This window comes from Notothenia coriiceps, unplaced genomic scaffold, assembly GCF_000735185.1.
Source record: "Notothenia coriiceps isolate Sejong01 unplaced genomic scaffold, NC01 NC01_scaffold00019000, whole genome shotgun sequence".
NCBI lineage: Eukaryota > Metazoa > Chordata > Actinopteri > Perciformes > Nototheniidae > Notothenia > Notothenia coriiceps.
In genome coordinates, this window is record NW_011351701.1 from 397,055 (window position 1) to 410,557 (window position 13,503).

Below are 13,503 nucleotides of genomic sequence, written 5' to 3' on the forward strand. Positions count from 1 at the left end.
ATATGTCATGAGCACCCCACTCAACACACGGGCTGGGAGGACCTGGCCTTGCAACACCCTGAAAAGCAATGTCACGAGCCTGAAGACAGAGTTCCTGACACCCTTTAATGCTCTTGACTATGTGGGACATGTCTTCCAACTATCGTCGATCAGCAACCAGCGAAATTCCGTAAAACTTCGGGTGTGCGCTGTGGCCACATACATTTGGATCATCACTCTTAACCCACTTTGTGGATTTCACAGTACCTGCAAAAGTACTTTGAACGACTAAAGTTTTTCAGTGAACCCACAATACCGTGTGAACCCAAGTTATCACCGCCCAATGCAGTACAGAGCCTTTGACATGTCTCCAACTGTTGGCTTAACTATTCTCATATTTTCCTCACAAACTCTTTATAACACATCCCAATAAACCACTCCTCTGAGAACACCTTTAGCACAAATCAACTTGTTTAGGTCATTCTCTCACACCACAATAACAACAGACCGAGCGACATGTAGATCGTAGCTGAGAGCGCTCCATGAGCACGGTCAGATTTGCCAACAGCCAATGATATATTGCACAATTTTGCGTCATAGTACTTATAAACGTCTACAGACTGGGAGTTGGACTAATTTCAATAGCATCCCTGGTAAAGAATTATTGAAGTATCTGATGCTTCAAAGATGAACTCTTTATCTCAACGTTAAACTCATACGTTGCTGAATCGGTCCGAAGCTACATCTGAGCGGGTTCAATTAACGGGACAGTCGTGTTGAGCGTGCTAACAATGATTACTGCGTTTTTGCAGGTCAACGGTTTACGGTCTAGTGCAAGTCCCTGTCTCAGTCTGCTGATCAGGGACACGAGCTGTGCGTGCCCATGAGCGGAGGATCACAGTCTGTAGCACTAGTAAGCGCAAACTCTATGTGTCTATTTTCACTTCAAACTTTCCTACAACTGATATACACGGTGTGTTGTAGGACATACTATCTGTTTCTGTGATTGAGTGCATTTTGCATGTCTGAGCGCTACAGACGAGGTGTTATGTTCCTGCATTGGTCATAGTAGACCGAGTGGTTTTATCACATGTGTTCGGTGCGACCTCACAAGCAATCACGGGCGTGTTGTCAGGACAATACAGACATCCTCATCAGTGAGCGACACATTTACAGTCATAGTTATAAAAGTGAACGTAGTGCGTAATCTTAAAATGTATCCTGTCCCACTCAATGCACATTTTGCATCTCTTCGACAATGGTCTGTATTGTTGAAAGCTGGAGAAGGAGCTGCCCTGCAATTTTAAGTAGAATAAGCATACATTCCTAAATAAGGTCTCATTGAAATGCTGTGTCAAATCAGTTGCGTTTCATTTGTTGTTGCATCCATTTTGGGCTCTGGAAGCATCTTTCATGTGCCAGGAACACACGGAGAAATGGCTTCCTGTACATGTCACTTATGCTATCAACAGAACATGCTCTGTGTTTTTCTGGTCATATGAGCAGTAAATGACGATTTCACAGTGAAAGTATTTTGTACAACCAGTTACTGGAACATAACACAGGTCGTCCCTCCACTATAATGATCTTTTAAGTGGGAATATAAGTCTTTCACTGTTTGAAATTGGCGCGCACATAACGAAATTGCCACTTTCAAATCTGTAACAATGGCTCTAGCAGTGGCTGCAGGCACATTGTGAATCCGATAAAAGGTGAGCTTTAAAAGATGCGTAAGTACAAAATGTTCGCTTGCAGTTTTGTGCCAACACATTTAAAAAAACACTGGGGTTCGTTCCTATTGCACTCTACAATGCTGCACATAAACCCTTCAAAGTCTGTAGCGTTTTGCTGCAAAAACGGCAGGTAATCATTTTTAGCCCGCTTAACACGACTGCCCGTTAAAGTTTGAACCCGCTCAGATGTAGCTTCAACCCCCCCGCTTCACAACAGCGCATGAATTGAACGAAAATAAAGAGTTCAGCTTTTAGCATGATACTTCAATAACGTTACCAGCTATTTAAAATTAACTCCCGGTCAGTAGACGTTATAACTATGACTGCAAAATGCACTCACAAACAGAAGCTAGTATTGTCCTGACAACACACCGTTGTTTGCTTGTAGTTCGCACACAACACAATTGAAAAAACACTGGGGCTTCCTATGCAATGCAGAACATAACCCCTCGTCTGTAGCGTTTTGCTGCAAAATGCCACTCATCACAAACAGAAGTTAGTATTGTCCTGACAACACACCGTGTTATAATTGAAGTTTGAAGAAAATAAACGGTAGCTTACCAGTGCTACAGATGTGATCCTCCGCCTCATGTGCACACAGCTCCGTGTCCGTGCAGGCAGACTTGAAGACAGACTTGGCCGCGCACTGAGCCGTAACCGTTAACCTGCAAAAACGGCAGGTAATCATATTTAGCACGCTAACACGACTGCCCGTTAAATTTGAACCTGCTCAGATGTAGCTTCAAACCCCCCGCTTCACAACAGTATGAATTAAACGAAAATAAAAGAAGTTCAGCTTTTAGTCATGATACTTCAATAACGTTACCAGACTATTTAAATTAACTCCCTGTCAGTAGACGTTATAACTATGACTGCAAAATAGCAATAAATCACAAACAGAAGCTAGTATTGTCCTGACAACACACCGTGTTATAATTGAAGTTTGAAGAAAATAAACGGTTAGCTTACCAGTGCTACAGATGTGATCCTCCACAGCTGGTCCGTGGCAGGCAGACTTGAGATAGACTTGGCCGCGCACCGAGCCGTTAACCTGCAAAAAGTGGCTGCTCCCGTGATAATTAAATAGTCCAATGAAATAACAGAAACAAACTCTACTGCTCAGTAGGCGTGTCTCAGTTCAGCGGCCGTTTCCTTCGGAGGTTTCGTTGACCGCTTGCGTCACTTCCGCCGAGAGGCTGTCCCAATTTTTAAAAAATACAAGAACGTAACGGCCCGTCCACACGTAGTGGCGCGTTCGATTACTGTTTGGGCTGTCTGCCGTGGGCTGCATTCCACTCCAAATAGCCGGGCGGCCCCAGAATCCAAAAGCCAGCTGTTTTATGGATTCTGATTTAATTTCCAAGAATATCTCAGTACTGGGTTATTTCCAATTTCAAAATAAACATATGTATTAAACAAATAGAAATAAGAAGTAAGTACATTATAGTATATTCAAGAATGAAAAAATATTAAAAAAACATGATTTTAACACTGTCATGTTGTAATTTTAACTGTACTTTATTTTATGTATTACAGTTTTTCTGTGTTCAAACCACAGTAATCTGTAAATTATACAATGAAATATCATTATTTTAACATATTCTTAATGTGAAATTTAACAGTTTTGTTTGGTTCAGTTCTTTACGAAATTACTGTAAATTAAACACTGCTTCATTGTTTCTCTATTTACAGTTTTTTGATGTCGTGATTTTACAGCTTTTCCCTGGTCAATGACCTGCAGACAGCTGGGACCAAAGTAACAAAGGCTACCATCAGTAACACACTATGCCGCAAGGGAATCAAATCCTGCAGTGCCAGACGTATCCCCCAGCTTAAGCCAGCACATGTCCAGGCCCGTCTGAAGTTTGCTAGAGAGCATTTAGATGATCCAGAAGAGGATTGGGAGAATGTCATATGAAACCAAAATAGAACTTTTTGGTAAAAACTCAACTAGACGTGTTTGGAGGAGAAAGAATGCTGAGTTGCATCCAAAGAACACCATACCTACTGTGAAACATGGGGGTTAAAACATCATGGTTTGGGGCTGTTTTTCTGCAAAGGGACCAGGACGACTGATCCGTGTAAAGGAAAGAATGAATGGGGCCATGTATCGTGAGATTTTGAGTGACAACCTCCTTCCATCAGCAAGAGCATTGAAGATGAAACGTGGCTGGGTCTTTCAGCATGACAATGATCCCAAACACACCGCCCGGGCAACGAAGGAGTGGCTTCGTAAGAAGCATTTCAAGGTCCTGTAGTGGCCTAGCCAGTCTCCAGATCTCAACCCCATAGAAAATCTTTGGAGGGAGTTGAAAGTCCGTGTTGCCCAGCGACAGCCCCAAAACATCACTGCTCTAGAGGAGATCTGCATGGAGGAATGGGCCAAAAAACCTTGTGAAGACTTACAGAAAACGTTTGACCTCTGTCATTGCCAACAAAGGGTATATAACAAAGTATTGATATTAACTTTTGTTATTGACCAAATACTTATTTTCCACCATAATTTGCAAATAAAGTCTTTCAAAATCAGACAATGCGATTTTCTGGATTTTTTTTTTTCTCATTTTGTCTCTCATAGTTGAGGTATACCTAGGATGAAAATTACAGGCCTCTCATCTTTTTAAGTGGGAGAACTTGCACAATTGGTGGCTGACTAAATACTTTTTTGCCCCACTGTAAGTACATCAGGTTTCATAGAGCCAAAACATTTCAAGTGCTACTCAACTGGCTTTAGATAAGCCAGTCCTTTGTTAGTATGTAAGTGCGTTGTTAGTAATTCTATCGCTCGAAGTGGAGTCAAAAGAGATGAGTTTTCAGTCTGCGCCGGAAGATGTGTAAGCTTTCTGCTGTCCTGATGTCAATGGGGAGCTCATTCCACCATTTTGGAAGCCAGGATAGCAAACCCACGTGTTTTTTGCTGATGGGAGCTTGGGAAATGTTCTTTCAAACATCCAAGGCAAACAAAGAATACAGGAACAAAGACAATTCTTAATTAATAGAAGTAAGTTAGTTGAGACATATGTCATAACTCTCACACAACTCGCACAGTATAATTCCAGTCTACATTTCTGGTTGTATGCTCACATATTTGTTTTTTATTTAAATCCCCTCAGACTCAGAGAGGGATAGCGTGCCTTTGCAAGTGTGGTTGTGTTCATGCAGAAGTGTAAACAGTGAAGGAATGCTAGACAAAATCATTTTTATTCAAGAATTTAAAGTAATCTGGTTCATTTTTGTTTACTGCAGATCTTGCCCTATATTGATGGATTCAGACACATCCAGAAGATCTCTGCTGAAGCGGATGTAGAGCTGAATCTTGTGCGCATTGCAGTGCAGAATCTACTGTGAGTACATTTGAGTGAAGAAAGGGCAAGACACACCAGCGGCAGCTCGCTTGCGTCAAAACACCCTCATCCATTGTTGTCTATGTACAGTAAACCCGGGGGCTTCAAAACCAAAATGTCATGATAAACCACTTTCCTTTTCATCAGGGCTGATGGCCGATAGCAGAAGTTTCTACATTTGCTCTTTCATTTTAAATGTGTACAATGTATATGTTTGTGTTGCACTTTAGTGTAGTATGACTTTTATTCTCAAAAGAAACAATAAGAGGGAGGTACTGAAATGTCCTTTCTGCAACAGGTATTATGGAGTTGTGACCTTGGTGTCCATATTTCAGGTATAGTGTGATTATTTTATTTTATGATATTGGGGTCACTATGATATCAAAAATAAAATCTAAATATTACAAGAAAAAGGTCAATATATTTGCTTATCATTTTTTATGAGCCAAATTAAATCAAAAATAGAACTTATTTATAATAATAAGGCATTTACTGAAAGCGAAAGAAACAACAACACATCTAAACTCAATGCCAAATATTGTCGTCACTTTCTTCAACATCTTTTTTAATTGCACATTATTAATTCTTTGTTACAACCATCCACAAGCATAACCCATTTGACATGTATACATCTATTCTTTTATTTATTGTCTTTGTATCTAAACACACATATTCCCCTAAATTCACAATAGCTCAATTCTACTCATTTTTTCTCACAGTGGCCTGATGCTCTGTCACTAATGTTTTGAGGGTTTGTTTAGTTTGGCAAATGTCCTGTCTCTGTTTACCCCCCACCAGTACTCCAATGTTTATTGCACCACCCCCAAAGTCCAAAGTCTCATAGATGACAAGTCCATTCAGGAAGAGTGCCTCAACTACGTCACTAAGCAAGGTAAATAAGGGATGTCTTTGTCGTGTTTGACGTCTGATTGTTTTTTTGCCTCTGAGGGGGCGGGTTAAGTTTATTTTTGTTGTGAACATGATATTCTAGGAATTCCTTTAGGGAATTCTTTCGAATTGGACACCACGGTCCACTTGTACCCATGGAAATTAGGTTTTGGTGGACAAAAGTTAAGGTCACTGGGAACTCACAAAAAATGTTTTTATCCATATGTTATGGTTTTACATTTTATACATGTAATATATAGAACAGAATAGAAACGTCTTATACAAACGTCTAATAAGATCAAATGATGAAGTGAGGACAATTTGCACAGACTTGGATGTAAACTGCAACTTGATCAGTTTGTAGAGGCATACTACTACAAAGGGTTAATTCCGTTTATTTGTATTGTTGTGTATCAGGTCAGAAGCGTGCGAGTATAAGAGATGTCTTCCAGCTGTACTGTGGTCTGAGTCCAGGAACCACAGTCCGAGACCTTTGCTCTCGCTACTCGCAGCAGCTTCAAAGAGTTGATGAAAGGTCGGCATCAATCCCCTTATCAGTTCCTGGAAGTTCTTTATGACAACTGAAAAGTCAGATTGACATTTATTTACATGTGTGACATGTCATGTTTTGCTTACAGGAGGCTGATCCAATTCGGACTGATGAAGACTCTTATTCGACGGCTGCAGAAATATCCGGTGAAGGTGAACCGAGATGAGAGGAGCAGGCTGCCTCGACTCTTCACTGGTTGTCATAGTTATGATGAGATCTGCTGCAAAACAGGCATGTTTTAAACCACTCTCGCTTTGTTTTGTATAGCTAATAATTAAATGTGAAAACTCTTAATAATTATGTTTTTTTACAGGGATCAGTTACCAGGAGCTGGACGAACGTTTGGAAAATGATCCCAACATTGTGGTGTGTTGGAAGTGACATGAACATTGACTGAAAGACACAGAGAGGCCTTTTTTCCGAATGGAAAAGTGAAGAGATTTTTTGTATATTTTTTACTAGTGAAGAGTGTTTTTTGTTTTTTTTAACAAATGTCGTAATTAATAATTATCATACATTTCTGTTCAGATCAAGAGGATGGTCATATTTATTATTATTGTACAAAATATAATTTGTGATTAATAAAAGACATTATACCAAAATATGATTGTCTTAACTCACAGTAAGAGAAAACCCTTTAACATTTAATTTATTTTTAGAGCCATAGAAAACTAATCCAGAGAAACACCAAAATATTGAACGTTGTTAACATTTATTTTCAATTGTATTTATTTCTCACAACATTTATTTAATTAATATAGCTACTCTTACAAATAAAAGATTGTACCTACAAAATATCTGATGAGCTTATAAAATAACCTTGCCTCCTACACTCCTACATATACTTATTTGATTCTTGTTTAAAAATAATAATCATTTTTAATCAATAGTCCTTTTTTGTAAATATGGTCGATTTTTTTATTTTTTTAGAGGTTGAAGTTAATATACGTCTCATTATTCAAATGATTTCAAAAATAAAATAAATTGTGCAAGAACAACAACGTTCGGGTCCTGCTGAACAATCAGAGCAAATGTAAAATGTCAAAATAATCTAATAGTTTTTGTCAATTTATAGTTTTTAAATGAACTATGTTCTACTCTGATGGCCGTTGTTTTTCCATGAAGAAGCACTGCTCCCCTCTGGCGGGAGGGAGGAACTGCGCTTTGGGTGAGCTTGTTTTACAGTCACCATGACAACCACGGCTAAAGAAGAGTATCACTATCCACTACAACTATCGCTGAAGAGACAACTCTTCTACTTTTTTAATTAATAGGTTGGTAAATAGTTTTCTCCCACGACATGGAGGCGTCTGTCATTCTCCCTATTGAAGCAGAAGCGTTTGTGAAAAGTCTGGAAACTTTGTCTCTCAAGGAAGTGGGCTCTGAGAGGTAAGATGAAGCAGCTAACACACACCTGTGCTAACGTTAGCAACATGTTAGCGTAGACTAGCAGGTGGAAGTATTGACATTATTTACTAAAGTAAAGTAGCAGTGCTACAGTATTAAAATACTCTGCTACAAGTACGAGTATGAACTATTAGTGTAAAATGTACTTTAATCTATATAAATCGTTCACTGTTGATATGTACTGTACATATTGTACTGTTCTTTTACATTTTTACTGTTTATACATATATATTTGCTGTTTATGTTTATTTTGTATTTTATTTATTTATTTTCCCAAACTGGGATCCATGGAAGTATATTATCTTATCTTTAGGTACCAAAAGTAAAAGTACTCATTATGCAGAATGGCCCATATATTATGTTCATATATTATTTTATCCCGGTAATACTTATTTATACATTGATGTGGTCATCACTTCAGCGATGCACTTGGTAAAAGTGGTGTTAATTTGAACTACTTTATATACCACTGGGTGGCCTCATCTTAATTGATATATGGTAATGTATTCGTCGATTTATATTTTGAGTTAATAAAAAAATAAATCTGCATTTGTAATAAACTTAGTGGAGTAAAAAATTGAACATTTGGCAAAATACTTATAAATCCCAGGAGGAAATTTGGTCAATTAAGATTTGGTTAATGGGTTTCACGGCCTTAGTGTTGGTTATAACAACACTAAGGCCCCTTTTTTGTCATATAATTGATGAATGTATGTAATGCTTTCAAGAACAGTGTTGAAAACAACACAATTCAAGGTTACACGAGAGAAAAATATATGAATGAGTAACATATAAGCAAGTTATGAAGTCTTGTAAGAGCAGACCTCAGGTTTTCGAGGGGTTTATTTCAGATATGTGCTCCGCTTGGTTAAAATGGCATTCATAAAGCTTAACTCACACTTTTTATTGAATTTTCTATGTGTGTTGACAGGTGGTTCAGACAGCATGAGCACATTGAGAAACTCAACATGCAGGCAATACTGAGTGCTACTGCCATGCACGATGAGTTTGTCAAGGAGGTCCTGGTGTCATATGGAAAGGTGACTAGTCTACATGTGATGAGAGACGCCCTGCTAAATTATCCGGTTGTTTCTATCTATTCTACAGTATTCTTTTCCTCACTCTCTCTAGATACCGGTTCTGGTCCATGAAATGATCCTTGTGGAAGTGTGGAAGCACAAAGTGTTCCCCGTGTTATGTCAGTTGCAGGACTTTAATCCAAAGAGCACATTTCATCTTTACATGGTGGTGAGTGACACATGAGTTGTAAAAATGACAGTCAGCTTGAAGCACTCATAACAGATTTTTGATGTCATTTGATGTATATTTCTTAGATTCACCATGAAGCCACAATCATAAACCTGCTTGAAACGATAATGTATAACCAGGTAAGTGTGTACACAAAAACATACCTCTAAATTACATTATTTTGACATTTTGTATATGTGTTAAAGCATGAAAGTTATCATACGGCAATTACATGTTCTGTTTCTGCATGTGCAGTATATACTGTCACGCTTTTTTGAAATGTTCAAAGAGTTGTGTGTGTCCTGCAGGACTCGTGTGAGGCAGCTGGGGACGCTGTTCTTGACTTGGTGGATTACTGCCACCGCAAACTCACCCTGCTGGCCAGCGGAGCGACCACTGAGGGCCAACACAAGCTGACTGGGAAGGCCGGTGTGTCTTCTATAGAGGTACGAGAGTCTGACGTCTATGGTTTGGGGGTTTATTGTTCAGGCATATTGAGAGAAGTCTTTCTTTTACCTAAACTGATAAGTCATATCATTGTTTTCTCGTGATGAAGGAGTTGCAGATGCAGAGTGCTGCGCTGGAATTTGAAATCTCGCTGAAAGCCGTCTCTGTGCTGCGCTTCATCACTGATCACACTGAGAGGTAAGTGTAGTTATTAGAAGCTGAGAAATATTATAATAAAGGTTAAACAGCTTGTTTTTGTCTGACCAACAGTCATATTAACATGCCTAAAAAGTCAAATGATATATATGCATTCCATTTAGATTGTATTATATATATAAACAGACATAACAAGGACAATTGCAAAACAGTAACAGGAAATGTTCTTTGAAAATGTTCACATTGGAGGATTTGGGTTCCGGTATTGTTCAACGTTTTGTTTGTAAATTAAAAAAATGTCATTCATAAAAGTTGCAGAAAATTAATTTTCCTTTATTTTATGAATTGATCAGTCCTTTCACTTCTATAACTGAGGGAAGGTTTTTTTTCCTTGCAGTATAAGTGTCATCAACCGCATGCTGTGCACCCACAACATACCCTGCGTGCTGGTTCATCTGATCGGCTGCTGCCCTTGGAGTCGACATCAAAAAGGTGAATCACATCTCTCGTATTTTGAATGTTCTCTAAAAATATAAAAATAGGTCAGTTTTGCTTAATAAGTGACCCTTTATCTAATTGCGGACTCTTTCTCCCATTGAAGGTGAGGTAGAAAAGTACATAAACGGAAGATGGCAGAGGATTCCTGGTGAGGACCGTTTAAAGATGACAAAGCTGGATGGTCAGGTCTGGATTTCCCTCTACAATCTCCTGCTGAAGGAAGACTGCCAAAGGAAATATGACTTCAACAATTACAACAAGAACCAGCTTCTAAAGGTATACTCACACAACATGTGTACTCACTTTTTGCATCCGACTGCACATTTTTACATTCTTTTATGTTTCTTTACTGCTGCTTGAGATATTTGAATTTAAATGGTATCAATCAACTCCAAGTGAAGTTTAGGAAGTGTGTGAGTGCCAGATCCCCCTCCTCCAACATCATATCTGATCTGCTTGCTTGTTTAAACACAGATTCAGTTTCTAGGGTTGTTTTGACTTAGATGTTTCCTGCTATTATATGCATTCTCATCCTCTTCCTGTTGTATTAGTTATATAACCCGGGCCGTGTGCATCCTCCTGTAATCACATTTTCCCTTGTGCCGTCTGCCTCACTCATTGTAGAAGACACGGCTGAAGTTGTTTTTGTTGCTGCTGTAATATTTTGTGTGTGCCACAGCTCCGGGGTTTCATGACGGAGGTGTTGTTGGATCAGCTGCCAAATTTGGTGGAGCTGCAGCGTTTCCTGGCTCATCTCGCCCTCACCGACCCGGCCCCTCCTAAAAAAGAACTTGTTTTGGAACAGGTACACACTCACACATGTGCACACTTATCTGTACCTATATATTATATGTGCCCTGTGAATTCACCCTCTGCTTTATGTATAGATCCCAGAAATGTGGGACAACATTGTGAGAGAGAATTCTGGGAAGTGGAAGGCGATAGCAAAGTATCAAGTCAAAGGAACGTTCAGCCCGTCTGAAAGAGACCTGAGGCTGCAGGCCCAGAGGTAATGCATAAAACACAAGTCTGAGACACAAGAGATACATCAAATCCATCAAATTGCTCTCTGATTATTATTGAAATGGTTTTGCCAGGTTGGATCAGGTGTACAATTTGGACGTGATGGAGAGTTTACTCCCTGAGAAACCAAAGTGTGGATACTGTGGGAAAGAGGCGGCAAAGAGATGCTCTCAGTGTCAGGGCGAGTGGTACTGTCACAGGTAAGACACAAACATATAACTAATCATAAAAGGAGCTGAGCCTGGGGGCATGGGCACCATTTACCTGTTGATGTATTTTCAGACCATCATATATATTAGCATAGTAGTAATATATCGTTAGCCTCATAGCATAATTGCTATGTCATATTTTAAGGTTTTCAGAAAAAGAAGAAAACACTTACCACGAATCAGGAGCTGCTCTGGAGGCTTTTACTCCCTTTTGTTCTTCAATATGTCGTCCGGTGTCCATGTCACTTCCTGACTGGTCTTTTTTCTCTCTCTTGAATCAAAGAGAAAAGCTAATACTTCACTTGTGGTCAGCCGAGCCCTGTTGTTTAATGGGGCCCGCCATCTTTGTATGTAGCGTCAAAAATGTCAAAAGTCAAAGAGATGACTTGCAGATAGCGATTTTGCAACGTAACAAGCATTCTGATAGGCTGATGGCAAATAACGCACGGTGAATCAGCAGTATTAGGAGAGTAGTGCTAGGCAGATATCTCAATTTGGCCAAAATATGACTTAGGCAATAATGCTATGAGGCTCTGATATGAGCTTTGGGTAATGACTGAAAGACTGATATTGTGGATTTAAGCTGCCAAATTTAGTTTTCTAAGTCAGCCTCCGCAAAGAGCTCAGAGTAGAATAGGTTCATCCTCCGCTTGAAAGGAGCCAGTTGAGATGGTTTTGGGTGCCAGTATAGGCAGGGCATCCTCATGCTTTCAGGTGACATGGTAAGTGGTAGTTAAAGCTAAGTCTGAATATGGTGTCTAACATGATGGACCTTTATCCAATTCACCCTAATGTGTAATTCAAACCAAATCAAAGTGATCTGCCTTGTGATGGGTTTTCAGAAGAGTGTTGCGTACAGAAAAACGTCACTGCTACCATTCTGATCCTAAAGTAGCATGACTTTAAGAGGCAATGCATTTATTACCATATATTAGTGGGCGTTAACAAATGTACTAGCGGAGGGCCCTTGGAGCTATGTAGTTAAAGCACATTACAGCAATACACTGGGTTTGATTCCAGTGTTGGGACCTCTGTTGTATGTCACACCACTAACTCTCTCAGTTGTATACACTCTTAATATATTAACTCTCAAAAAAAATAAAAAATGCAGAAAAATAATCTTCAAAAAAAAAAACAGTCCACTATCCCAGATGATGTGTCAAGGTAGAAGAACATATGGGCTACATTGCTTAGCCTGCTGCCAAGGCAACCATCTGGAAAATGTATGGCTATTGGTCTATGTTTGTGCATTGCACATAAATTGACATATGTTCCATGACCATTACACATACTTTGCTCTAATACTAAATGTTTTACAGTAATAAACGTGTTTCTTATGTTGATATCATTCAGTAAATTCAGTGTAATGTGTTTCTGATGATGTAAAACCTTGTCCATGTTATTGTTTTTTTCAGAGAATGTCAGGTGAAGCACTGGTCCAAACACAAGAGGGCCTGCCAGCTCATGAGGGGGGCCGCTGAGGAGATCCAGAGAGACCTGCACATCAGCAGCTGACAGAGAGAGGCTGAGAGAACAGATCCGCATATAGCACAGTGGAAATGTACATGTATGGTAAAATGATATGCCCAGTTACATTATGGGATTCTGTTTTAACCAATAATTTGTCTATTTAATGACATACATTTCTTCCATACTTTGATTCTATTGTTCAACACAGTGGAGGTGTATTTACTTCAATACACCGGCAGCAAATAAAATGCTTTACAAACTCTCCATATGTTTTCTCTTTGTCCGTTGATATTAGGAACAAAAGCATGTAGGAATTTTCCAATGAGCACAACATATTGAAATTATATTTATACTCACATGGTTATAGAAGCTGTGGATTAGTGGCTCACCTTCTCAGTTAATATTCCTGCTAGTTACAATCAGACTTTGACCTCACCGAATATAAGATTGTTGACTTTCTGTCAGTAAATACATAACAGGATGTATTGTAAGTTTAAGAATTATGAATGTTTTAGTTTTTAAGTTTTGCAGTTTCTGTACAGTATGTATAA

General features: G+C 39.1%; 2 protein-coding genes across 2 annotated transcripts in view; both read left to right on the plus strand.

Annotated features, from left to right (window-relative positions):
- Positions 1 to 7,108, plus strand: part of nprl2 (NPR2 like, GATOR1 complex subunit) — an 11,133-nt gene extending 4,025 nt beyond the window's left edge. The window contains exons 6-11 of the mRNA XM_010778227.1: positions 4,959 to 5,056; positions 5,355 to 5,391; positions 5,855 to 5,948; positions 6,362 to 6,479; positions 6,583 to 6,725; positions 6,808 to 7,108. Coding sequence (XP_010776529.1) covers positions 4,959 to 5,056; positions 5,355 to 5,391; positions 5,855 to 5,948; positions 6,362 to 6,479; positions 6,583 to 6,725; positions 6,808 to 6,875 — 558 coding nt within the window. The 3' untranslated portion in view covers positions 6,876 to 7,108. The remainder of the gene's footprint in view (positions 1 to 4,958; positions 5,057 to 5,354; positions 5,392 to 5,854; positions 5,949 to 6,361; positions 6,480 to 6,582; positions 6,726 to 6,807) is intronic.
- Positions 7,109 to 7,703: 595 nt separating this feature from the next.
- On the plus strand, positions 7,704 to 13,202 carry zmynd10 (zinc finger, MYND-type containing 10). The gene is made up of 12 exons (XM_010778228.1): positions 7,704 to 7,883; positions 8,833 to 8,941; positions 9,033 to 9,149; positions 9,236 to 9,289; positions 9,458 to 9,595; positions 9,706 to 9,794; positions 10,150 to 10,244; positions 10,354 to 10,526; positions 10,930 to 11,055; positions 11,138 to 11,259; positions 11,348 to 11,473; positions 12,898 to 13,202. The coding sequence occupies exons 1-12, from the start codon at positions 7,795 to 7,797 to the stop codon at positions 12,995 to 12,997; spliced, it is 1,338 nt and encodes a 445-aa protein (XP_010776530.1). The 5' UTR covers positions 7,704 to 7,794; the 3' UTR covers positions 12,998 to 13,202.
- Positions 13,203 to 13,503: the final 301 nt, after the last annotated feature.